This window comes from Bos mutus, chromosome 17 (assembly GCF_027580195.1).
Source record: "Bos mutus isolate GX-2022 chromosome 17, NWIPB_WYAK_1.1, whole genome shotgun sequence".
Taxonomy (NCBI): Eukaryota; Metazoa; Chordata; class Mammalia; order Artiodactyla; family Bovidae; genus Bos; species Bos mutus.
Window position 1 is genome coordinate 2,206,768 of NC_091633.1, and position 27,959 is coordinate 2,234,726.

General features: G+C 43.1%; 1 protein-coding gene and 1 non-coding gene across 3 annotated transcripts; both read left to right on the forward strand.

Moving 5' to 3' along the window:
• Positions 1-27,959, forward strand: LOC102279891 (solute carrier family 5 member 4). 2 transcript variants are annotated; one of them, XM_005908503.3, is made up of 15 exons: positions 1-135; positions 848-919; positions 1,825-1,929; positions 4,128-4,187; positions 5,888-5,977; positions 8,021-8,126; positions 9,302-9,382; positions 11,540-11,760; positions 15,240-15,375; positions 18,782-18,889; positions 20,988-21,138; positions 23,810-23,982; positions 26,403-26,625; positions 27,394-27,476; positions 27,829-27,959. In XM_005908503.3, the coding sequence occupies exons 1-15, from the start codon at positions 1-3 to the stop codon at positions 27,957-27,959; spliced, it is 1,875 nt and encodes a 624-aa protein (XP_005908565.3). The 2 variants fall into 2 exon arrangements, with proteins under 2 accessions (XP_005908565.3, XP_070241660.1); XM_070385559.1 differs by having other exon boundaries at positions 27,394-27,473.
• Positions 21,198-21,270, forward strand: TRNAG-CCC (transfer RNA glycine (anticodon CCC)). The gene has a single exon. It is a non-coding gene; the product is annotated as a tRNA-Gly (tRNA).

Here is a 27,959-nt window from a genome sequence, read left to right on the forward strand (position 1 = left end):
ATGGCCAGCACGCTGAGCCCCAGCGCTGTGACTGAGACCCCCAGCCCTCCTGAGACATCAGAGCGTATACAAAATGCTGCTGACATCTCCGTCATTGTCATCTATTTCGTGTTGGTGATGGCCGTTGGACTGTGGGTATGTAGGAGCTTAGTGGGATGTTCAGAGTGGACTCCAGGCTTGAGGCTGGGGGAAACGACTGAGGGAGGGAGAAGTCTCATGTGACAAAGCAGAGAGGACGTTCAATCAGCTGCCGCAGACGTCATCGTCCCTCCCTAAGCAGTCATTTTCTCACGTGTGAGTCAGCCACGCTTCCACTGATTAACTTTATCCTTCTAACAAGCCCGTCGTGTGAACAGGGCCAAGAGCGGGACTGCAGACCTATCCTATTTGGCATTTCCAGCACCTGACATCATGAATAAAGATGTTGTGTTATTATCTCGTTGATTTTATTTTCCTTTGCTCACTTTCTATCAATAACTTAGTTGATTTGGACGCTTAAGTCATTTGCGTTCATTCTCTCTTTTAAGCAATGAGCTGGAGGCTGCAAATTGCCTTCCAAGCACAGCTTTAAGGATAGATACCTCACATTGTATTCATCGATGAAAATAAACAGAGGAATTAGGACAGAAGTTGAGAAATATGACTTCTTAAAGTGCCTTGGTTTCTATGAAAGTGTGGTTTTGAAGTCCTTGAAAAATTGGTGCTGGATCACAGTTTTGAGGATAATGTTTCTTTTTAGGAGTGCTGGAAAAGAAGGTCATGTCTGTCAGCAGCCTAGCCAGAGATTCAGGGGCACCTCAGGGGCTCTTTCTGTGGCTTGACTCGTAAATGTCTTCCCTTCTCTCAGGCAATGCTGAGGACCAACCGGGGTACCGTTGGAGGCTTCTTTCTGGCTGGTCGAGATGTGACCTGGTGGCCGGTGAGTGAGTCAAAGCTTCCTGGCGATAAATTTCCAGTGTGTATGTTTAAGGACAAGCCAAGAAAACATGTAGAGTGCTGATCATGTCTGAGGTGCATTGCCTGCCTGCTCTCTGGTGTCTCTTTTCCTAAACCCTTGGCCTCAGAGCTCAGCCCTGTCGTTCTAATAAATAAGAATACATCACCAATTATGAGAGAAGGTATAGTGTGGCATTTGGAAAGAGCTGGTTTAGCTCTGATTCATATTTTTTTAATTTATTTTTAATTGGAGGATAACTGTTTGCAATATTGTATTAGTTTCTCCGTATGGCAATGTGAATCATCCGTAAGTATACATAAGCCCCCTCCCTCTGGAACCCCCCTCCCAGAGCACCAGGCTGAGCTCCCTGTGCGATCCAGCAGGTTCCCACTAGCAATCTATCTTACACATGGGAATGTATGTATGTCGATGCTGCTCTCTCAATTTTTAAAAAACCATTCAGGGACTTTCCTGGTGGCCCAGTGGTTGAGAACCCACCTTCCAATGCAGGGGACGTAGGTTTGATCCTAGTTGGGAACTAAGATCCCACATGCCAAAGGATAACTAAGCCCGAGTGCCACAACTAGAGAAGCCCACAAGCCACGACTACTGAGCCCACTCTAGAGCCCATGCCCCGAAACAAGGGAAGCCTGTGCACCAAAATGAAAAGACCCAGCACAGCCAAAAAATGATTCAAAAATACAAAAACAATCTTATATACCAACCGTGCAAAAACTGGTGACTGGCTAAATTCAGGCCCCAAGCTATAAGCTTGCTGACTCCTGCCATATGGAAAAGTAATGGAAACACTGCAACATTTACCTGCTTTCAGGAAGTCTAATTTGGGACTTTTAACTCTGACCCTAGTCTCTTCCCTTGGATTCCAGATGGGCGCCTCTCTCTTCGCCAGTAACATCGGCAGTGGCCACTTTGTGGGGCTGGCAGGGACCGGAGCGGCTTCAGGAATTGCCATTGCAGCATTTGAATGGAACGTAAGTGACATCACAGGCTTCTTCCTTTAAATCAAAACTCTAGTGTGTTTGTCTGGGCTACCCACTCCAGTGTTCTTGGGCTTCCCTTGTGGCTCAGCTGGTAAATAATCCATGTTCAATGCAGATCTGGGTTCGATCTCTGGGTTGGGAAGATCCCCTGGAGAAGGGAAAGGCTACCCACTCCAGTATTTTGGCCTGGAGAATTCCATGGACTGTACAGTCCATGGTGTCGCAAAGAGTTGGACACGGCTGAGCGACTTTCACTTGCACTTTTCTTTTCTGCATAGGACAAACCCCTCTTTGGTTTGACTTCTATTTCTCCTTCTTCTTGAACCTCAGGGCCTTCCCTGTGGGCCCATTTTGCCTGGGCCATACCCTACCTCTGAGATTTCACTAAAGCCATTATTCCCACCAGGGAAGTCATCTCTATATCATTTAACCCCACTTTTACTTGACCTCCTTGATCATTTTAGCTCTCATTTCTATCTCTCTCCTGCCCCGAGCTGTATTATACATTCAGTCTGAATTAGAAGCAAGAAATTTTAAAATGTACAGATAATGACCCCTTCTTTGAAAAGCTTATATCCCAGTGGGAGAGACAGATAAACATTCGCTACAGTGTAGAAAGTACAAGGAGAGAAGCATGCATGGAGCATTGAGAGATCTCAACAGAAGGAAACGGAAGGGGCATGGCTGGATGCAGAAGGGGCGTCCATCCTAGATGGTGGGTGGGACCAGGCCCATGTCCAGGGAACTTCCTGAGGCTGATGCCAGGCAGAGGAGTAGAAACTGGCCAAGGAAGTGACAACATAGTAAAGAGTAACTGATTTGGAGGAGTAGATAGAATCTCTAAGACTTGGTGACTGAGTTCCTAATTGCTCTACTGCCATCTCACCAGTGCAAGCTGTGTCTTCTAAATTAGACTCTAAGGTCTTTAAGGACAAGCGACCATCTCCTCTCGTGTCCCTCACACCACCCCATCATTCAGCATTTGACTGGGCACATGCTATAAACATTTCTTGAGTTGACTGGGTGTTTTCAGTTCTATTCTCTTATCCTTTCTAGTGTTTGCTTGTGCATGTATATGCCTATCAGTCAGAGGGAGATGCTTATGTGGAAGAAAGTTGGATCATTGTAAGATGATCCTGGATCATTTTACATTGAAACTATTTACATTTAAAACTATCCTGGATAGACTCAGCCAGGGACCTTGCATCGTCACAAGTAACCGTGCCCCACCCCTATTGAAGATTTTGCCCCTATAATTACTTTAGTAGTGTCAGAGACTCAGAATGGACCCAGCCTCCACGTGTGCCTTATGGTCTGGGTTTTGCTTTGATGGTGCCATGGAGTCGAGAAAGGAGCCAGCCTCCAGAAGCGTGGACAAAATGCCCTATGGCCCCAGGGAGTGTGATTATCAGCTTGCTGAGAGCCTGGCTCTTAGCCTGTGACCTTGGATTTCTTTCATCTCTGTGAGGTTCAGTTTACCCCTCCATAAAACAGGAGAATAACTGTGCTTATCGCAGCTGCCTAACCTGGTGCTGTGAGAACAGCGTGAGTGATAGAAGTGAAGACTTTTTCATAAACGTTAATATTCATGTAAGATTATACTATTATCATCATTATATTTGGCAAGGCTTGGGGGGCACTGGAAATATTCTTCTGCCTCTAAATTTCTCATTGGTTTGTCACTCTATATGATTCCTGACATTCAAGAATAATTCCTGGGGACTTCCCTGGTGGCTTAGTGGTTAAGAATCCACCTTCCTTTATAGGGGATAAGGGTTCTATCCATGGTGGGGGAACTAAGATCCCACAAGCTGCAGGGCAACAAGCCCATTCGCCACACAGAAAGATTCCATGTGCTGCAAGGAAGACTCGACACAGCTAAATAAATTTTTTCTTAAGAATAATTCCTTTTGGTAAAGATTGTATGACCTTCTAGTTGTCCAGCTGGGCTCAGATCTCTAACTGTCCATTTTTCACCACATATCTTTGCCACATCCTAAGCCCCAGGAAATGGTGATCTCTGGATCATGGAAGCAGAAGAAATGGACCCACAGCTGTCTTGGGATCATAACTGTTTGAGCGGGACAGGATCGAAGCAAATGTTTTATTTTCAGACTTGGAGGTTGTGAAGCGAAAAGGCCCATGAGCCAAACCTCTCTAACTTCCACTCTGTCCTTGGTTTCTTGTAGGCCTTGCTGCTGTTGCTCGTTCTAGGGTGGTTCTTTGTCCCCATTTACATCAAGGCAGGGGTGAGTATCCACAGGTGTTCTCCGGTACACATGTCAGGCATTCATTTATTCCCTCATTTTTTTCTGCTCAGCTATGAAACCTGAGTAACATTATTCGTCCCAGAATTTCTGAGTTTATGTTTACATAAGATCACTAACTACTGGACTTCCCTGGCGGTCCAGTGGTAAGGAATCTGCCTGCCAGTGCAGGAGACGTGGGTTTGATCCCTGGTCCAGGAAGATCCCACACGTCACTGGACAACTCAGCCCGCGTGTCACACTGCTGAGCCCACGTGCTGCCCACAAAACTACTGAAACCAGCTCCTAGAGCCAGTGCTCTGAGACAGGAAAAAGCCACTGCAATGAGAAGTCCACGCACCGCCAACAAGGAGCAGGCCCCACTCTCTGCAACTAGAGAAAGCCCGCAGGCAGCAACAAATACCTAGCACAGCCAAAAAATAATGCAAATCATAAAAGAATTTTTAAAAATTAAAAAGACCACGAAGTGCTGCAGGATTGCTCTTAAAAATGGCTGCAGTCGGCTATCCTCTTGCTGATCACTGTTGCGGGGACTCCATTTTTCTGACATTCTTGCCAATACATAATATTTTCCTTTATTCTAATTTTTGTTATTCTGATGTTTGGAAGGTAGCTTTTTTTTTTAATGAGGGGTAGGAAGTACCATGCTCTGGTGGCTCCCCTTCAAATTGGGTGTTGCCAACCAACTGGGGCATTGCTGTGCCTCTTGGAGCCTAACTGCCATACTCATTCCTTCTGCAGCTGAGGGGTGCTGTGTCCTGGGCTAATTCCTGGGATGGGGCTCCAGGGGGCCAAGCTTTACTGTCTACTGCCTCTGCATGTCACTGTATAGCCCTTTGCTCATCCCGAGCCCCTTCCCATTCCAGGCTGAGCAAGCTCTGCTCTCTTTGGTGCAAGGATCCACAGCACATAACATGCATGTGTTCTTAGACATGGCTTACCATCCTTGAGGTGGTTCTGCACAGTTTCTGAGCCCCAGGAGTTCCCCTTCTTGCTTTTGCTAATATTATATAAATGTTTAAGATTCTTTTATATTGGAGGAGATGAAACCATGCGCTTGGTCTGCTATGAAGAAACCAGAAAAATGAACCCTTTAAACTGATCACATAGCAGACCTAATATTTCGATAATGATAACCTCAGCTTTTTCTCTACATAGGATTTAATGTAACTCTTCTTTTCAATAAAGATAATCACGTGACTGTACATACAGAAGTGTATTTGCAGTTTACTCAATTATCCATTTATCACGTAACCATAATTGCAGTCCATCAGTTATGCTGTTTTTGCTAGACTGCAACATTATCAGCGAGAATAATGAATATTACCTCTCGAGCATCACCATTCATTTGGTGTTGTGGTGGGTATTTTACACCTACTTCCATATTAAAGCCCCACATTACAGGTGAGAAAAGAGGTTCAGAGAGACTGCCATTTGCCAAAGGTCACAATCCGGGAACAGATCCCAGGAATGCTTGAGTCCAAAGCCCATGTTCATTCCGGACTCACAGTTTCCCAAGGGGCTGTGCCTTCTCACTCACGTCTCCCCCCTTTGGGGGGTGTTACCCACCCTGAGGGTGACTGCCACACACCGTTACCTGTCCACAGGGGCTTAATCCATGTCAGATCATCTGAGTGTGTGGGACCCTGAGGATGAACCCCTGCTGGTGTCTGTCTCTGCAGGTGACGACCATGCCGGAATACCTGAGGAAGCGGCTCCAGGTCTACCTCTCCATCCTCTCCCTGTTCATCTGTGTGGCTCTGAGAATCTCAGTGAGTTCAGTGCCCTCCTGGCGTTTTAGCTTCATGAGGGACAAGAGTGCCAAGGTCAGAGAACTTCATGGGTCAAGCCATATACGGATGTTTTAAAACTACCTGGGGTCTCTCTGAACATGTTAATCGCTCGGTTGTGTCTGACTCTTTGTGACCCCATGGACCATAGCCCAGCAGGCTCCTCTGTCCATGGAATTCTCCAGGCAAGAATTCTCGAGTGGGTAGCAATTTCCTTCTCCAGGGGATCTTCCCAATCCAAGGATCAAACCCAGGTCTCCTGCACTGCAAGGCAGATTCTTTACAATCTGAGCCACCAGGGGGTCTCTCTACCAAGAGTTTATGCCAAAAAAGAAAAAGGAGCTTCAGAAACCCTGCATTCATAGAGTGAAAGAATTCTGAGTCACAGGAGCCTCCAGAGTACAAACCCATCCTTTCATTAAGACTATGAAAAAAATAATGGATGTACAGAAAGCGAGAAAGTCTCATTCAAGTAGCACAACAATTCAGTAGCAGAAGCTAAGGACTCTCTAGCTCCCACCTCCCCCTGCACAATAACCTTTTCATTCTCATTGTCAAGGCCACTCCAGGTTTACATTTTCCTTTTCAGCTTGACTATCTAACATGAAGACCAGAAGGGAAAGTGTTTTGTGTTATTATACTGACTTTGCTTAAATGTACCCTATTTTATCTGAGATTGCCTGTACGAAACGAATATCACAAACAAGTGTTAAAAGAATTCTAAAGTTTTTTTTAAGTTAAGTCTCTTGGAGATAATTATTAAGGAAAGAAGAAATTTGAAGATTCAGCAGTACATGTAGAAACCAAAGAAAAATCTCATGTATCAGTGGCTAGGGACATAATCTCCTGCAAGTTTATAGTCCAGGCAGTTCACTAGAGCAGAAGTTCACTCTGCTTAATGATCCTCTGTTGAGCCAAATCATGATTGGAAGTAAACCAGCTGCTTAGATTAGATGGCCCGAGCCTTCCTAATGCAACACGAGCATTTCCCAGTACTTATTATAAATTGCTGAGCTCCATGTTAGGGCAAGAAGATTCCTGTTCACTAGCAGTTCACCACGTCGTTAAGGGTATAAGAATTTTACATGTGAAATAGCGTTTTATGACATTAAATGCAAATATAGTAAACTAAGAGCTGGACTAGAGTGTGTGGATAAGTACAGGAAATATGCTTCAGGCCAGGAAAGAGGATGGCAGTCAATGCTGGGTGGAATTGGAGGTCATCCTCATTGGTGAGGGCTGGGAGCACTTAAGTCCCAGGACAGGAAGGTGAGGAGAGCCCAAGGGAGGTGGAGGAGCCTGCAGGTGTCCGGGGCTTCATGCTTACATGCTCCTCTGGTGGGAGCTGGTGATCTCCGTTCTCCTCTGGCTCTGACATCTAGAGCTTTATGATGCTAGAGTATGAACAAGGTGCTGGAGCAGAATGACAGGTACCAAAGGGAGCCCCAAGGGAGGCAGCCTCCTGAGGTGGTTGGTTCCTGCTGGTGTGGAGTGGGTGGAAGGTTGGGGAGCTGAATCGAGCAGCACAGAGGCCCAGAGCGTGTGTGTGACTGTTCACGGTCTGGCAGGTCGACTGGAAAGATTCTGTAGCAGGAGTCCATTCTTAAGTGGTATCAATAATCCTAGACATGACATTTTGTGTACATTTTGTTATCATACAGTGATAACAGCTTCTGTCCTGGTTACTTATTAAACAGATCAACAACTTTCACAGCCTTCCCCTGCCCCAGGATAGAACTGGCATCTCTTAGGTCTCCTGCATTGGCAGGCAGATTCTTTCCTTCTAGCACTACCTGGTAAGCCCCAAAGGATGGTATGGTCTCACTAGGGTTGTTGGTAGGCGGCAAGCAGAGAGAAAAGACAGGATTTTCCTGACTGGGAATCGAACCTGGGCCGAGGCTGGGAGAGTGCTGAATCCTAACCACTAGGGCACCAGGGAGCATCAAACATTAGTGGGAAGACATCAGTGAAGAGCTGAGCGACGCACTGCGTGTTTCCATTCCACCCTGACTGTTCTCTCTCTAGTCAGACATATTTTCTGGAGCCATATTCATCACCCTGGCCTTGGGATTGGACCTGTACCTGGCGATCTTCATCCTCTTGGCTCTCACTGCTATTTACACAATCACTGGTGAGCCCACGCTACCTTTTGCTGACCTCACTCCAAGCTGCCGTTAGCATCGTCACTGCCGTGTAAGGATACCCTTTTATTTCCATTGTGAGGTTCACGCACGGGTGGAGAAACATAACTAGAGCAAAGAAAACAGAATCTTCAGTATGAGGTGTGAGCACCTGGTGACGTGGTAAACGGGATGGGAAAATGGTGACCTGGCTCGCTACGCGTCCAGTACGCAGATCGGCGTTTGGAATCCAGCGTAACGTACACATGGGAAGTCTGGATGAAATAGTGGCTCAGACCTGACACTGGCAACACCGAGGCAGGGTCCGAGTGAATACATGCCAGGGCACGGGGTAGGACTATGAGCCGCAGAATCAGGGAAGGAAAACTGGAGCAGTGGGCTGGCGGTGGGAGGAAAGGTGTGGTGAATAGCTCAAGCGGGCCTTCATGAGCCAGATACACCAGTGTTCTCCCTCATGCACACTAACATGAAAATCAAACCACACCAGCTCAATTGGAAAAATAAAGAAAAAGTATAGCTGGGACAATAAAGACAGTCCTGAAGCCATTTTTATACATCAAGTACATGTCTCAGAATAAGTGACAGATAAGGGCATAAATCTCCTATTTTCAGTATCCATCTTGTTTCCCTCCCATAAAGGGAGTATCTCATTAACTGAGAGTCTGTGAGTCCAGAGCTCAAAGGGAAGTTTTTGTTGTTCGAACAACACTGCAGCGAAACACAGCTCATCAAATGTATCTGGTTCTCCACTAATGAAACAATAATGCATTCCAACAGGACAGTGAAAATGGCCTTGCCCAGTTTTTTGAGAGCGAGTGTAATTGTGCTAAATGGAGCAAACTGAGGGATCAGTGAGGGAAAATCTATGGTATTAAAACTTTGCCTTTATTTCTATTTAATATTCAAAAATTCACACAAAGGTGGAACTCCACTCTAATTCATAGAAACTAAGTCAAGGCAAGGCAAGGCGGACAAGAGGACCAAGGAGAGGCATAACTACCAAGGCGACAAAGATGCCGAGAGGGGCTTGTAGTCCATCCAGGAGCATTTGATATGTTTCTGCGGAGTTATTTCTAGAGTTTGGGTAGAGGAGAACACAGAGGTGACAGCAGATAGATGAGGGCGCATGAGTAAAAGGTCCTGATTCCTTTCTTTCTCTTCACAGGGGGCTTGGCCTCAGTTATTTACACAGACACCCTCCAAACGGCCATCATGCTGATAGGTTCTTTTATTCTCATGGGGTTCGGTAAGTGATAAAGGTGTGAGCAATGCCCTGCGGTCAGAAATCCTGGGACTTGCGTCTGTTCAGTCTGACTGCTCTTGACCGCTGCCTCCCTTCTATTTGGTCACATTTTCCAATCATGCGTATAATTCTGCGAACTTCTTTCTTTCGCGTACTCCTTACACAGAAAGGAGTGTCTGCGAACTTCTTTCTTACTGTACTATCTCAGCATGAAGAAGTAAGGGAGAACTTTGCCTCCTTTGGGGCTCCCTGCTAGCTCAGACGGTAAAGAGTCTGCCTGCAGTGCGGGAGACCTGGGCTCGATCCCTGGGTGGGGAAGATCCCCTGGAGAAGGAAATGGCAACCCACTCCAATATTCTTGCCTGGAGAATCCCATGGACGGAGGAGCCTGGCAGGTTGTGGTCCATGGGGTCGCAAAGAGTCGGACATGACTGAGTGACTTCAATTTCACTTTTCACTTTTACCTCCTTTGAAAAACTATTGCTTAGATAAATTATTTTGTTTAACCTTAATATTCTTGTGTTCAGAATGGACAAAATCAGTACCATTGAGTTGACACTTTATGAAAATATTGGTGCATTGGATCCAATGCACAGTAACCTTTCATTTACATAAAATCCTCATTAAATGAAGGATTAAATATTAGGAAAAATTTAGGTACTGAATATTAACTTCATTATGACTGATGGAAACTATTAAAGTATATTCCTTACTCTATTATTATATAAGTAACAAATATAGTTTGTATTTTCCTTTATGACTCTCACTTATCAGTACCATCAGTTATTCATTCTTTTAAGTCGTGCCAGATCACTATTGATGAATCTGATTTACAGCTTGCTAATTTTTGGCTTCTTTTATTATAGTTTTTGCTTTTGTTTGCCTAGAAAATCCATGCATAAAGTGAAAAAGGATATAGGGTGAAAACAAATCCTTTTCATCCCTCCCTTGTCCGGCAGTCACCCTGCTCCAACACCCACTCAGGCTGCACTGAATGCGACATTCCTGAACACGCAGGCACCTAATCAGAGCCTAAGATACGAGGCAGACACTGATCGAACTACAGAGACAACAAATTCATAATGATGACTGAGGATTTCGTCAGAACATGGTTGCCATTAACCGCATGCGGCCATTTAAACTTAAGCTAATTAAAAATTCAGTTCCTCACTTGCTTAGCCATATTTCAAGCACTCAATACATGGCAGTGTCCTGCACTCAGCTGCCCAGTCATGTCCAAGTCTCTATGACCCCATGGACTGTAGCCCACCAAGCTCCTCTGTCCGTGGGATTTTTCAGGCAAAAATACTGGAGTGGGTTGCCATTTTGGTCCTCCAGGGGATCTTCCCGACCCAGGGATGCACCCACATCTCCCGTGTCTCCTGCGTTGCAGATTCTTTACCCACTGAGCCATTAGGGAAGCCCCAATATATGGCCAGTAGTTACCCCATTGGACAGCACAGATATGTAACAGTTCCATCATTGTAGGAAGTTCTATTGCACAACGCTACTCCTGAAGCAACTGCTACTACCAATTCCTTGTGAACTTGCTACTTAGCCAGAATTTCTGTTTTTCTCATTCACACTCCTTTGATTTCTGGCCTCAGTGGTGTATGCCCTGGCATCAGCTTCTCTAAGACTCACTTATCCTATCCTATGGGTAGATTCTCACCTCCTAGGTCCTCCATGTATTTTTGCTACAAACCGTATTTCCTTTATCAGAACAATTTCCTTGTATTGTCTGCATCTTCCCTTAGGTTGAGTTCATTTTGCACATAATCCCACCACAGTATTTGGTACACACAAACGTGTTAGTGCTAAATTAAATAATGAATAAAAAAGTAAACTGTCAGACTCAACTGTACAACTGTAGTATCTACCACTCTAAAATTTACTCTGATGAATTTTGTGTCATCTGAACCTTTATAAGTTGTCCCAAATGTCTGGGCTCATCTTTCTAAGGTTTCCATCCATTGTGGTTCTTTCCTATACCTGAGTAGCTTTTCCAGACCCTCCCAGTGGGGTAAGTTTCCCTATGTCCCCTCACCACACATAATCTGATTGGAGGTGTTTGAGCACCTCCACGACAAAGGAGTGATTATTAACTCTTTAGATGTCTAAGATTTGACAGAAATTTCATTTTATCCAATTCCTTTTCAGCTTTTGCCGAAGTCGGAGGCTACGAGAATTTTACAGAGAAGTACATGAATGCCATCCCAACCATAGTGGAGGGGGACAACCTGACAATCAAATCCAAGTGTTACACCCCTCAGGGAGACTCCTTCCATATTTTTCGAGATGCTGTCACTGGGGATATTCCATGGCCAGGAACAATATTCGGAATGACCGTTGTAGCTGCATGGTATTGGTGTACAGATCAGGTAAAGTGTGTGTGTGTGTGTGTGTGTGTGTGTGTGTGTGTCTGTGTGTGTGTGTGAGAGAGAGAGAGAGAGATGAATATGTTTATGTTGTTCTTTTTCTACTCATAGAAAAACATCTAGTTTCTATTTCATACACACACATCATTTAAAGAGCCAAACACTTCTATTAATACGATGCTTATTATGAAAAATGAAAAGAAAATGGACCCTTTCCTGGTGGCTCAGATGGTAAGGAGTCTGCCTGCAAAGCAGGAGACCTGGGTTCGATCCCTAGGTCAGAAAGAACCCCTGGAGAAGGGCATGACAACCCACTCCAGTATCCTTGCTTGGAGAATTCCATGGACAGAGAAGTCTGGCAGGCTACAGTCCATGGGTTCACAAAGAATCAGACATGACTGAGTGACTAATACTGTTATGAAAAATAGCTCTCTGGTGTCCAACTTTCTACCTATTTCTCATCTCCCAAAGGCAAACAATTTCAGCTTCCTCAGTTAAATATTTTGGTATGTATTTTTATTCTCTAAATCCTGTACTCACTGTATAGTTTGTGAACGACTGGCATGGATATTACCTTAGAGTTTATTAGACATGAATGCTCTTAGATGCTACCCACACCCATTGAATCAGAATTTTCTCATAAACCTGATTCCCAGGAGATTCAAATAAATCCTTGTATTGCGCCCTCTTAGTTTTCCAGTTTTAGAGTTTTCTATTGGCTTCCCATAAAGAGAGATGAGAGTTTAGCTTTTTCAGTTTTCCACTCTCAATCCCCTACAGGCACACCTCCTTTCATTCATCTTCCTAATAGATCCAGTTCACAGTTTTGGTGAGATGTGCATTCAATGCAGCAATTTTTGTGACTACATAAATGTAACTCACAACCAAGCTACATAATATTCTCTGATTGACTTTTCTTTAGCTTTTTCTTTTCCCTAAAATGAATAACTCTAAATACTTTTGTTTTAAATTTTCTTGGTGATTATTACTCATTCAATAACAAACCCTCAGCAAATTGCCTGAATCTCCTCTCATTTCGTGCAAGCACATCAAGTATTCTATGAGCTCCTTCTTTTCTCTTAGAGCCTTTCATCTCTCACCAACTCTTGGGTTGTCCACTGTACCTGGCTCTCATCCTAACTCAGAACTCCCTTCACTACTATATTTGGCATCCCCTTTGCTTCATTCTTGGCTTGTATTTCCTATCCCCAATATTCTACATCATCATCTTTCTTTGTTTAATCCTGCTTTTTGAGGCAATGAATTATCCAGTTAGTTGCTGATAAAGAAGGGAGATAGATTTGCTGTGAATTTGCATGTTTCAAAATGTCTTCACTCCAACTCTTAGTAAATTGATCTCTGGCTCTGTGCAGATTTGTAGGTTGGAAATAATCTTCCCAGAGTCATAGATTCATTGTATTTTGACTTCCACCATCACAGGTGAGAAGTCTGAAGTTATTCTTGATCTTTTGGGTGCGACTCTGCTGGGGAAAAAATTGAAGGCAGAAGTAGAAGAGGGTGATAGAGTATGAGATGGTTGGATGGCATCACTGATTCAAGGGACATGAACTTGGGCAAACTCCTGGAGTTAGTGAGGGACAGGGAGGCCTGGTGTGCTGCAGTCCACGGGGTCACAAAGAGTCAGACATGACTGAGTGACTGAACAACTGCTTTTTCTCTCTGGAAACTTGCCTTTCCTTTGGCCTCAAAATTTTGAAATTTCACCACAATGTACTATTGTGTGTGGGTCTATTTTTATCCATTATGACAGGCCGCTGTGAACTTCTGTGATCAGGTAACTGATCTCTTGACTGATTTGGGGAGATTCTTTCTTTGCTGCCTTCCATTTTGTTTCCTCGTATCTGGAACTCTACTTTTGGGTGTTGGTCTTCCTCAGCTGGTTCTCTAATGTTTTTACTTCTTCTCTCCATCATCCGTCTCTTGGTCTTTTGCTCTACTTAATAGGAGACTTTCTTAATTTTATCCTCCAGTTTTTCTGCCTTTGTATTTAAAGCTTCTAAGATCTTATTTTTTTGTTTTCTGGGTGCTCCTTTTTATAGCAAATGAGTTTGTTTTTATTTTGGTGGGTTTTTTTTTTTTTGAAGTTTTCTTCTTCCTAAATAGTCTCTGTCAACTTAAACCTACAATTTCACAATTTTAACTCACTTTAAATCAATGGCCATACATAATGTCAGTGTCAGTTCTCTTTTTCTCTATATAGTAAACTGATTTCCTCAACATATCTATCAAAGAATGCATCCTTACACCACTGATTTGTGGGACCATCTTTATTACTTATATTTGCCTCTGACTGACTTACTTCCTATAAGTGACCTCACATCCTTCTTAGATGTAGGGGCTGAACCTGCTTGTTTGCTGACAGGGCTCTCTCCTCACCTTTAATTTGTGTTGCCCCTCCAACCATCAGCTTCCAGGCCTTTGTCCAAAAATATCGCCTGCTCCCTCAGCACTAAATAACACTGTCCCTAACAGATCTGTCTCCCCAAAGACAGTTAAGCAGAAAAAGACATCTTTGTTTCACAACATTCCTTGAGAAGAAAAAGTGACATCAAAATGTTATTATGGTTAGAAGTTCTGCTTTGCTACGAAATTTATTAGTCAAGAAATTGTACAACTTAAGTAGGAATTATGAAATTATATACATTCGTTTTCCCAGGACCATCATATTTGATTCATAACTCAGTGTGGTCTGAAGAAATCTAGAGATGAATATCTCAGAATTCTATTCTGATGGCTGCCTGACTCTGAGGTTTCCAGTTCAGTGAGCTCGCTTTCCCTTCGGGATAATTGCCTAACAATAGTTGAGAGAAACCAATGAGTATGAGACTTATTTAGTCACATACTTAGTAGAATATCAAAGACTTCCCAGGTGACACAGTGGTAAACAGTCTGCCTTTCAATGCAGGAGACAGGTTCCATCCCTAGGTCAGGAAGATCCCCTGGAGTAGGAAATGGCAAGCTGCTCCAGGATTCTTGCCTGGAAAATTCCACCTGGTGGGCTACGGTCCATGAGGTCACGAAGAGTCAGACATGACTGAGGGGCTGAGAGCGTGCACACACACACACATCAAAGGCACAACTTGTGGCAAAAGTCAATAGTGACAGCTTTGTACCTGGAAAAGCACATGGCCCTTGTTGCAGTTTAGCCTGGGAGCTGTAAACATGTTTTAATAGTAGTGATAGGTACTGATTTAAATGTAACGAGTCTTACAAACATACCAAGTATTCAGGATGCCCTACAAGAGATAACCCTATTTAGAGATGAAAAAACTGAGACTCACAGAAGTCAAATATTCATGTAAGAGGAGCAAGGATTCAAGTTCCAATTTTACTCTGAAGCCCATTATTTTGCACTACCATGACTCTCTTCTTCACTATAACATTAATTCTGAAGAGAGGCACTCCCCTTCACTGAAGTCACCCTCCGGTTTTCTCGTGACTACGTCATGTTTCCCTGGCAGGTCACTGTGCAGCGCTGCCTGTCAGGCAAGGACATGTCCCACGTGAAGGCCGCCTGCATCATGTGTGGGTACCTGAAGCTGCTGCCCATGTTCCTCATGGTGATGCCAGGGATGATCAGCCGCATCCTGTTCACAGGTGAGTCTTGAATCCATAGATCCTTTTTTTTTTTTTATTACACGTGAATTCTGAGTAGTGGTTTCAAGATAGATAAAAACTTCGATAAACTAGAAAACCCATTACATACGTCAGTAAAAGCAGAATCCCAAGTGGCGAGAACAGCCTGTGCAGAGGCTTAGAAGCAGGAAATGTTGGCACACTTGACATTCTGTTCTCTTATTTCTTTTGTACTGTACGCCTGTCTCCTTGCAGACATTTGAGCTTGCGAGCCTGTTTTCATGAGTGGCTTGGATTTAAGCTAGTCTAGAAGATAATGCAGGAGGATGAGATAAACTGGAAAATGTGAGCTGAGTGAGCTGTGATGGTTGAGTCCAAGACATCTTTGACTGAGAAAGTCTTCAAGATTCACTGTCACTTCTTGGTCCTTCCAAGATGGTTGGAGACTGGACTGGGCTTTGGAATTGGGTTGTACGGGTACTTTAACTTTTGAGCTGAAAGTAGCTGCTAATGTTAAAAATCCTCCTTAAAAAGTCAACTCTTCCTTTGTTACGAAGGGCACAGGAAATACATTCAGCTAAGCAAGGCGTCTGGTTCTAGTGGGGCAATCCATCAGACAACACTGAATCCACATCGTATTTTCTCAACTGGGCATCAGTTTATTTAGCTAAAATCTTGTTACAAAGAAAATCACCTTTTTCCCCCCAAAATGATCCATTTTATTGTAAATATCTCCTTATAGGCATTGCTTGTGCTTCAATTCCCACTCTCCTTTATTTTTTTGTCTTAAATTTTTTTAATGATGTTTATTTCAAGACTACTGTTTCCTTGGGGGTGTGGTGTCATGTTAAAATGATTCCCCTACACAGCAAGTTAGAATGTTTCTTTGTTCTTCTTGCTGCAACATTATAGTGCTGTTGAAAATATCCAACAAGTAAAGAATGGTCGAAGAAATTACTATATCCCTCTTCATAGAAAATTGCACACAAGGGGCTGAAGACTATCTCAAAAGTCAGGAAAATGCTGAAGTTATTATGTTAAATGTAAAAAGCAGATTACAAAATATTACCTCAACAATTACCATAGCAATGCAAATATATGTATATATATATACATATATATATGTATATATATCTCTAATACAATATATATGTATATATATCTCTAATACAATATATATGTATATATATCTCTAATACAATATATATGTATATATATCTCTAATACAATATATATGTATATATATCTAATACAATATATATGTATATATATCTCTAATACATATATATATGTATATATATCTCTAATCCTTTCCTTGGTGGAAAAGGATTAGAGAAGACTATTGAAAAAACGAAAGAAGTTAAAGTGCTAAGGTATTAGCATTCAGGGTGGGTTTTGTTTTGTTTTGTTTTACTTTACAATATTGTATTGGTTTTGCCATACATCAACATGCATCCACCACAGGTGTACACGTGTTCCCCATCCTGAACCCCCTTCCCTCCCCATACCATCCCTCTGGGTCATCCCATTGCACCAGCCCCAGGCTTCCTGTATCCTGCATCGAACCTGGACTGGCGATTCGTTTCTTATATGATATTATACATGTTTTAATGCCATTCTCCCAAATCATCCCCCCCCTCTCCCACAGAGTCCAAAAGACTGTTCTATACATCTGGATCTCTTTTGCTGTCTCACATACAGAGTTGTCATTACCATCTTTCTAAATTCCATATATATGTGTTAGTATACTGTATTGGTGTTTTTCTTTCTGGCTTACTTCACTCTGTATAACAGGCTCCAGTTTCACCCACCTCATTAGAACTGATTCAAATGTATTCTTTTTAATGGCTGAGTAATACTCCATTGTGTATATGTACCACAGCTTTCTTATCCATCTGTCTGCTGATGGACATCTAGGTTGCTTCCATGTCCTGGCTATTATAAACAGTGCTGCGATGAACATTGGGGTACACGTGCTCTTTCAATTCTGGTTTCCTCGGCGTGTATGGCCAGCAGTGGGATTGCTGGGTCGTATGGCAGTTCTATTTCCAGTTTTTTAAGGGATCTCCACACTGTTCTCCATAGTGGCTGTACTAGTTTGCATTCCTACCAACAGTGTAAGAGGGTTCCCTTTTCTCCCCACCCTCTCCAGCATTTATTGCTTTGGATCGCAAGCCATTCTGACCGGCGTGAAATGGTACCTCATAGTGGTTTTGATTTGCATTTCTCTGATAATGAGTGATGTTGAGCATCTTTTCATGTGTTTGTTAACCATCTGTATGTCTTCTTTGGAGAAATGTCTATTTAGTTCTTTGGCCCATTTTTTGATTGGGTCATTTATTTTTCTGGAATTGAGCTGCAGGAGTTGCTTGTATATTTCTGAGATTAGTTGTTTGTCAGTTGCTTCATTTGCTATTATTTTCTCCCATTCTGAAGGCTGCCTTTTCACCTTGCTTATAGTTTCTTTTGTTGTGCAGAAGCTTTTAATTTTAAATAGATCCCATTTGTTTATTTTTGCTTTTATTTCCAATATTCTGGGAGGTGGGTCATAGAGGATCCTGCTGTGATGTATGTCGGAGAGTGTTTTGTCTATGTTCTCCTCTGGGGGTTTTATAGTTTCTGGTCTTATGTTTAGATGTTTAATCCATTTTGAGTTTATTTTTGTGTATGGTGTTAGAAAGTGTTCTAGTTTCATTCTTTTACAAGTGGTTGACTAGTTTTCCCAGCACCACTTGTTAAAGAGATTGTCTTTTCTCCATTGTATATTCTTACCTCCTTTGTCAAAGAAAAGGTGTCCATAGGTGCATGGGTTTATCTCTGGGCTTTCTGTTTTGTTCCATTGATCTATGGGTGGGTTTTTTTTAATCAAGTTTTGCTGTCTGTTGTCATTGTTTAAGGGAAAAAAAAAGATATTGTGCAAATGCCACGGTGAAGTAAGATATCATCCCACATGGGGCAGGCACTCCAACAACCAGCACAGGTGATGCTTCTTAGACACAGGTGGTAAAAGACCGGGCTAAGTGGTCAGACAAGGCTAACTTCCCGGGTGATGTGGTGGGGGGGTGCTGGGGTGGGAGTAGGGGTGCGGTTGGCTTTGTCTCTGCGGTTCTGTGCTCCTCAGAGCAGTTGCACTGTCGCAGCTTTGTTGGAGGATGGAGCAGCTCCCTCTGTTTGCTGTACTGCTCGCACCCAGCCACATCCCCAAGAAGAGCCCTGCCCCTTAGGTCAGTGCACAGGGAAGCTATAGGCACGAGACACTTAGGAGGTCGTATTCTGGGCAAAAAGGGAGCAGGTTCAGAGTGCGGAGTTCAAAGTTGAATCTCTAATTTCCATGCATGGAAATTCGTCTCTATGTCCAATGGTTGTAGATCTTACCTGTTTGACCCCACTCACTGAACCCACTTTTCTGAATCCGCCCCCCGCTCAGAGAAGGTGGCCTGTGTTGTACCTTCAGAATGTGTGAAGCACTGTGGAGTTAAAGTCGGCTGCTCCAACTCTGCTTACCCAATGCTGGTGATGGAACTGATGCCCAATGGTAAGAAAACATCCATGCTCAGATGACTGGATGGAGAAAATGTGACGCTCAGTAGAGATAGATGGATGGATGAATGATAGAGAGAGAGAGAGAGAGGTGTTGATAAGTGAACAGTATTCAGCTGTAGGGCTTCCCCAACAGATCAATGGTAAAGAATCTGCCTGCAGTGCGGATGCCACAAGTTGCCCTGGGTTGGGAAGATCCCATGAAGGAGGAAATGGCAACCCACTCCAGTTCTTCCCTGGAGAATCCCGTAGACAGAGGAGCCTGGCAGACTACAGTCCATAGGGTCACAAAGATTCAGACACCTCTGAGCAATTGAGCATGCATACATGCTGCTGCTGCTGCTGCTAAGTCGTCTCAGTCGTGTCCGACTCTGTGCGACCCCACAGACGGCAGCCCACCAGGCTCCCCCATCCGTGGGATTCTCCAGGCAAGAACACTGGAGTGGGTTGCCATTTCCTTCTGCATTCAGCCTTAAAAAAAAGAAGGAAATCCTGCCACTTGCAACAACACAGATGAAGCTGGAGGACATTATGCTGAGTGAAACAAGTCAAGCACCTGAAGACAAATACTGCATGACATCACTTATATGTGGAATCTAAAGAAATCAAACTCCAAGAAGCAGAGAGTAGAGGGTGATCATCAGCGGCTAGGGTGGAGAGGGGCAGTCATGGGAAGATGTTGATCAAAGGGTATAAACTTTCTGTTATAAGATGAATAAGTTCTAGAGACCTAATGTATATATATTAACTATATATATATACACACATATATGTGTATATATATTAACTATAGTTAATAATAATACATTACTAATGCTTAAAACTAAGAGAATAGATCTCAAGTATAATCATCACAAAACCAGAATATGGTAACCATGTGAGTGATGGATATGTTAATTAGCCTGACTGTGGTAACCATGTCACATCAAGTTGTACACCTTAATACTACAATTGATATCTATCAATCATACCTTGATAAATCTTTGTGCTGGGACTGCCTCAGAGGCCAGGTCTGTAGATGGGCCATGAGAAAGGGTTATGGCATAATCCTTAATCATTCTTACTTCCATTAATTCTGTTGTTTTCATCGAACCTCTCTTGAACACCTTCCATAGGCTACCAGCCCTGTTCTTGGCCTGGGGAATACAGAAATTAACCAGATATAATTCTTATTAGAAGAATTCTTACTCCTCTGAATTCAAAACTATCAAGGCAATCAGGGGCATTTAAAAGATTGATTTATCAATAAAAGAGTTTCATAGCAATAAACTTAGAAGTTCAGAGGACTAGAGGTTAAATATTCATTCTGCTTTCTTTACAGCAGTGGTACCCAAATAATATACCTCAATCTATTTAATTTGCAACTGTTTATTGAGTGCCTACTATGTGCCAGACACTGCCTGGTGCTCAGAAAACATCAGTGAAGTAGGCACAAAATCCCCTATTAAAATTCACATTCCAGTTTGGTGAGATAAAAAACAAACCACACATTATGTGAAATAAGAAAGTTATTAGGATACTGGATGGTGAGCAGGGTAAGGGGCTCAGTAGTGAGCAGGCGATCCTGTGCCTTAGGCTCATTGAAGGTTGGCTGACACTTTTGCGACCTTTCTCCTCCCCGACCCACATGAGCATTGTCAAGAGGAAGGGAGCAGGACCCGCAGGTGACCCCATCCACCCTCTTTCACACTTTGGGAAGCCTACATGGCATTACTAATAAGCAGAGGGAACTGAAGGGTAAAGTTGCCACAATTTTTCAAAACTCTGCTTTGCCCACCAAAGATGTCTTCAAGAGAACCTCCCACCAGGCTTTTCCCTCTCCGGTTCCCTAACCTTCAGGAAGCCAAGAATTCCTCCCCAAAGAAAGGTGGCAGAACCCGGTTTCCTGTCTTTCAAATGGTCTCTAAGTTTATATATACAACCAAAATTATATGCTGGACTATTATCAAGGCACCAGGAAACGTGCAGGAAGTGCCATATGATAAGCCATGTCGACAGGCACACCAGTCAGTGACTATTCCAGGTTTGGCAAGGTCCTCATAGACCATGGTGTTCAGCTCCTAACCAGTGGCTGCGCCCTCTCCCGGCCCCAGGACTGCGAGGCCTGATGATGTCGGTCATGCTGGCCTCTCTCATGAGCTCCCTGACGTCCATCTTCAACAGCGCCAGTGCCCTCTTCACCATCGATCTGTACACCAAGATCCGGAAGAGAGCATCTGAGAAAGAGCTCCTCATAGCTGGACGGTGAGACACTCCTGGTTTCTGTCTAAAATTTCTCTGCAAAAAAAGCAGACATAGGGACTTCCCTGGTGGTCTAGTGGCTAAGACTTTGCACTCCCGATGCAGGGGGCCTGGGTTCGATCCCTGGTTGGGGAACTAAGACTGGGTACAACCAAATAAATTTTTTTAAAAAGAAAGAAAGAAAAAGGCAGATAAATGAGCTAGAACCTCCTCAACTTTGGGTTTAGGAAACTAACCATAGCATTCTAGAGTAGGAGGAAGAGACCTTTATGCTTAGTCGCTAAGCTGTGTCCGACTCCTTTGAAACCCCATGGACTGTAGCCCTCCAGGCTCCTCCATCCATGGGATTTCCCTGGCAAGAATACTGGAGTGGGTTGCCATTTCCTACTCCAGATGATCTTCTGACCCAGGGATCTAACCCTTGTCTGCTGTGTCTCCTGCATTGGCAGACAGATTTGGAAGAGACGTTAGAGGACATTTAATTCAACTTCATCCTTCTAGCTACAAAACTGGGGGCCACATTTTAAGTGAAATAGTTGCTTTGTCCAGACTTTCAAATGCCTCTGTTTCTTATTTCTTCCTCTCCTCACACCATCTCCCAACCACATCATCATGATACTCCTTCCATGCTTTCCTGGGGGTGCACATGTCCCACTTACTCTGATAGACTAAATGCACTGTCTCTAGAAGCTTCCATGTGTATTAAACCATCCACACACTACTACAGAGGAGTTTATCAACTACATTCATTAAGAAATGAGGTATTAAGAGAAACTGCCCACCTGTCTAAACAGTCATGCGTTATTGAATACAGTTACAGTTGCTTTAGTAAATTAAGCGCCTAGAGGCGAAAATTCCAAGGGCTCACTTGTCCAGATCTTGACTCTGGACAAAGGACAGGAAGAAAAATAAGACACCTGTGCTTTCGTGGTGGGGACAGTGTCGGACTAGAATTCAGCAGGTCCCGAGAGGCAGCGGTCACACTAAGAGGTATGTACTCTTAGGCATCATTCTACATTAAGTCCCAATGATCAACTAATGAGCTTTTCTTTTTATCTCTCTTATTAAATGTCTACTACATCTCAGAATACAAATATGAAAAAAGGATATATATATGACACGCAGTTTCCTGCTTTGTGGGATTTATGCCCTTGTGAGAAAAGCAAACAATAAATGTACTTTATACCTGGCTTCCCAGGTGGCTCAGTGGTAAAGAATCCACCTGCCAATGAAGGAGACACAAGGGACACGAGTTCGACCCCTGGGTCGGGAAGATCCTCTAGAGGAGGAAATGGAAACCATTCCAGTATTCTTGCCTGGGAAGCCTCATGGACAGAGGAGCCTGATGGGCTACAGTTCTTGAGGATGCAAAGAGTCAGACATGACTGAGCGTCTGTGTGCACACACACACACACTCAAACACATTGTATACCTGATAACAAAAAATGTTAGATAGACAAGCAAAACAGGATTAAAGACTGGTGGCTACTGAAGACGGGTGCTCAGGGAGTCCTCCCTTGAGGGCGTAACGTTTGAGCACAACCCTGAAGGAAGTAGAGGAGTGAGTCCCATGGCTCAGTGTGGACAGAACAGTCAGTGCTGCGTGCTTTCAAGAGTCATATGTCATGCGTGTGAGGACCACAGGGGTGAGGCTGGCACATGAGGAGCAGCTGGGAGGGAGATAGGAAGCACAGTCAGAGAGGTAAAGGGAGGTAAGGGCACACAGGGCCGTTTAAGCCGTAACAAGACTTTGGATTTCATTCCACGTATGTTAGAAATCAGTCAAAGATAAGAGCAAGGGAGGTGTGTGATTTGCTTTCCAATGAAGATAACAACTAGGATAGCGGGTGTTATCTGCCGAATTTATACTGTGTTCTAGGCGCCGTGCTCAGACTTGCCATGGTTTATCACATTTACTTATTGCAAAGTTGCAGAGGTTTTGTAAAGATTAAATGAGACGCTTGTGCCTCAGTCTCCTGCCCAGACGCTTGCCCCTCCCGTCTCTCAATCTTCAGGTCTCTATTCCAGGTGAGCACAGGGCGGTGATAACCTTCTACAGAAAGTCCAGTAAACTGCTCTTGTTTGTTTACTTATACAACAAGCATAACTGGAGTTTAGAAGAGTGAATCAGCCATGTCCCCGGACCCCAGGAGCCTCTAGTAGGTTTTTACTGTTTATCAATATTTTAGCCGACTTTCTCTACCTGTCAAAGTACTCAAGTAGCAAAACGCACAAATCAGCATTTCCGGCCACTTCAGTCCGCGTATCTGTTTTAATTCCCACCTGTACAAACCGACTTAGTTTCTCTCAAGCTACGATAAAAGACCACCATGGGAGTCTGCTTTCTTTATCTGCAAATAATTGCTTCTTAATAGAAATAGTGTGCTGTCGTTTCAACTGACATATCGCATAAACCACAGTACAGATTAATCAATTGCTGACATTTGAGTATTTAATCTCATTGTTGAAGATATTATGACTAATTATAGATAAGCAATTGCTTTATTAGAATTTTACTAACAGACAATCACTAGGCACAGTGTGGCTCCATGTGAGGTCAAGGAGCTTGATTTTATTTGGAAAATCAATGAATGGCCTCAGAATGAATTAAAACATAATGCAAGCACCAATAAGGCTTTTGTTTAATATTGAAATCATCCTATTTTCTTCCCAGGTTATTTATCATTCTCTTAATTGCCATCAGCATTGTGTGGGTGCCTCTAGTACAGGTTGCTCAAAATGGACAACTGTTCCATTACATAGGATCTATTTCTAGCTACCTCGGGCCTCCAATTGCAGCTGTCTTCCTGCTTGCCATCTTCTGTAAAAGAGTCAACGAACAGGTAAGTGAAGATCGGGAAACTTCTCCCCTGCTGGAGTGAGAAAAAGGTATTTCATTCACTGGTAGAAAAATGCGTTCTTCCCACCCTATTTATACAATTCAAGGCCCCTCTCAATTTCAACTGTGCTCAGCTACAATTCCTAATTCTAACTAGAGTGTATAGAAACATGGTGCGCACTCAGAGTACAGTCTTTATATTTCTTACAAAATAGTATCTACATCCTCGTCACAGAGCTGAGGAACACAAGGTCTGGAGTAAGACCACCAGGGTCCAGTCCTGGCTCTACCACTGAGTATCACTGTGATCTTAATCAGACCATTTGACTCTGTAAAATTAAGACAATCACAGTGCCTACCTTAAAAGATTGATGTAAGAAAATTTAAAAGATGTTTAAAACATGAAGTACTTAGAAAAAAATCTACTACATTCATAAAGATTTTTAAAATGTTTATGTTATGATGTATGTAATTGATTATTAGGGGCCTTGAACATTTAATTGCTTTTTTGTTCCCAGGTATTAGCCTTATTATAATAATTTTCAGATGAGGAACAGATGCGGAGAGATTAATATGTATGTTCTTTCCATATGTTACTTAACGTTAGTAAGTGGGATCTTGAGATACAGACTAAGGTCTTCCTCCATCTTAAGCTCACAGTCTTAATCCGTACGTAATACTGTTTTTCCTAAATATAACATTTTGATCGGGCTTCTCTAGTGGCTCAGTGGAAAAGAATCCACCTGCAATGCAGGAGATGTGGGTTCAATCTCTGGATTGGGAAGATCCCCTGGAGAAGAAAATGGCAATCCACCCCAGTATTCTTGCTTGAGAAATCCCATGCACAGAGGAGCCTGGCGAGCTATAGTCCGTGGGGTTGCAAAAGGGTCAGACACAACTTAGCAACTAAACAACAACAAATTGTTGATCAGGGGAACAGGGATACATGTTTCTACTCCCACCAACTTCACAGATAAAATAAATGCTTTTAATTGTCAAAAGTTTAATAAAGTTGTCAAACTACCTAATATCAATTCTTTAAATTGTATAACCTAAGGCATGAAAAAGATGGGAATACCAGACCACCTGACCTGCCTCTTGAGAAACCTCTATGCAGGTCAGGAAGCAACAGTTAGAACTGGACATGGAACAACAGACTGGTTCCAAATAGGAAAAGGAGTACGTCAAGGCTGCATATTGTCACCCTGCTTATTTAACTTATATGCAGAGTACATCATGAGAAACGCTGGACTGGAAGAAACACAAACTGGAATCAAGATTTCCTGGAGAAATCTCAATAACCTCAGATATGCAGATGACACCACCCTTATGGCAGAAAGTGAAGAGGAACTCAAAAGCCTCTTGATGAAAGTGAAAGTGGAGAGTGAAAAAGTTGGCTTAAAGCTCAACATTCAGAAAATGAAGATCATGGCATCCAGTCCCATCACTTCATGGGAAATAGATGGGGAAACAGTGGAAACAGTGTCAGACTTTATTTTGGGGGGCTCCAAAATCACTGCAGATAGTGACTGCAGCCATGAAATTAAAAGACTCTTACTCCTTGGAAGGAAAGTTATGACCAACCTAGATAGCATATTCAAAAGCAGAGACATTACTTTGCCAACAAAGGTCCGTCTAGTCAAGGCTATGGTTTTTCCTGTGGTCATGTATGGATGTGAGAGTTGGACTGTGAAGAAGGCTGATCGCCGAAGAATTGATGCTTTTGACGTGTGGTGTTGGAGAAGACTCTTGAGAGTCCCTTGGACTGCAAGGAGATCCAACCAGTCCATTCTGAAGGAGATCAGCCCTGGGATTTCTTTGGAGGGAATGATGCTGAAGCTGAAACTCCAGTACTTTGGCCACCTCATGTAAAGAGTTGACTCATTGGAAAAGACTCTGATGCTGGGAGGGATTGGGGGCAGGAGGAGAAGGGGATGACAGAGGATGAGATGGCTGGATGGCATCACTGACTCGATGGATGTGGGTCTGGGTGAACTCCGGGAGTTGATGATAGACAGGGAGGCCTGGCGTGCTGCGATTCACGGGGTCGAAAAGAGTCGGACACGACTGAGCGACTGAACTGAACTGAAGGCATAGTTATGTTTATTCACCAAAATGTCACAAGTTTTAACATATATATATATTTATAAAGTCAAACACAAAGAAAACTTGAGTTTTTGTCAGGGTAGGCAGTAGTGTCCTGGAGTTGGAGAACCAACAGTGGAATGATCTTTCAGAACCACAGAGAGCAACAGCCCCCTGGGAGTGCAGGTATTTCATTTTCCCCCTGCTTTGACGACCTTGTGGTCAAGGTGAGCCATTTGTTGGTCCTGAGTGGAGAAAACAGGATGATAATTATGACTTTCTTGAATGAGTGTGTTGTCTTTTCTAAATACACAAATTTTACTCTTGTTTCTTTCTCGGGGAGCCTTCTGGGGTCTGATTGTTGGATTTGTGATTGGCCTCATCCGTATGATCGCAGAGTTTGTCTATGGAACGGGGAGTTGTTTGGCCGCCAGTAACTGCCCCCAAGTGATCTGTGGAGTGCACTATCTGTACTTTGCCCTCATTCTCTTTTTTGTTTCCATACTGATCACCCTGGGAATTTCCCTGTTAACAAAACCCATTCCTGATGTACATGTGAGTAATGAGTAATAGATATGCTCATTTTCAAAGGATTCTTTGCCTTTTAAAGCTTCAACTCGTGTGTGAGTCCCATACAGTGGGACCTGGAAATAAGGGTTTTAAACATATTACTGATGATTTTTTAATAACTACCAGAAAACAGAAATATTATCAAAACCATAAATAACTTTATTTTTTTAATTTTTTTAATTTTATTTTTAAACTTTATATAATTGTATTAGTTTTGCCAAATATCAAAATGAATCCGCCACAGGTATACATGTGTTCCCCATCCTGAACCCTCCTCCCTCCTCCCTCCCCATACCATCCCTCTGGGTCGTCCCAGTGCACTAGCCCCAAGCATCCAGTATCGTGCATTGAACCTGGACTGGCATCTCGTTTCATACATGATATTATACATGTTTCAATGCCATTCTCCCAAATCTTCCCACCCTCTCCCTCTCCCATACAGTCCGTAAGACTGTTCTATACATCAGTGTCTCTTTTGCTGTCTTGTACACAGGGTTATTGTTACCATCTTTCTAAATTCCATATATATGCGTTAGTATACTGTATTGGTGTTTTTCCTTCTGGCTTACTTCACTCTGTATAATGCAGAAATCATTTTAAATGATAAATGTTTTTGTGGGTGAGAGTGGGGGAAGATCTCTTCTTTGTGGTCTGTAGTTTCCCAGGCTGTTTGATTTTTTTGCGCTGTACAATAAACCAATGTATCATTGCATTATTGTAAACACTTGCTATCACTAATATGTTTGTCTCTGGTCTCTGGTTAGCTGTATCAATAGTACAGAGGAACGAATTGATTTAGACACAGAAGAGGAAAGGCACGAAGAAGCCCATGATGGTGTTGACAGTGGTAATACCTGGTTTACATTTGGTTTTCGTATATAAACTCTATGTAACTGTCTTTGTTTCTTTTTTTTTTTTAATGCCATGAAATTCAGTTTTGGAAAAAGCTCTTAAGTTTATGGCAAACTTAGACTTTAAAATCTTACCTTCCCAACAACCAAGACAATTTGCTGCATGTGAAGTCCATCCCTACATCCACGTGTCCGTCAGCCTGTCTGTCCATCCATCCACCATCTATCCTTGTGTGCCAGGGATTTCTGTAACACTCAGCAGCTATAATCTCCCTTTACAATCACCTGTACTCCATTGACAGGGTTTGTATTTCCCGTGTTCTGTGATCATTTATTTCTTCATTTCAGATAATCCTGAGGAAACTCGTGGATGTCTCAGGAAGGCTTACGACTTGCTCTGCGGTTTGCAGAGGAAAGGCCCCAAACTGAGCGAAGAGGAGGAAGAAGCCCGGAGGAAGAAGCCCGGAAGAAGTAGCTGA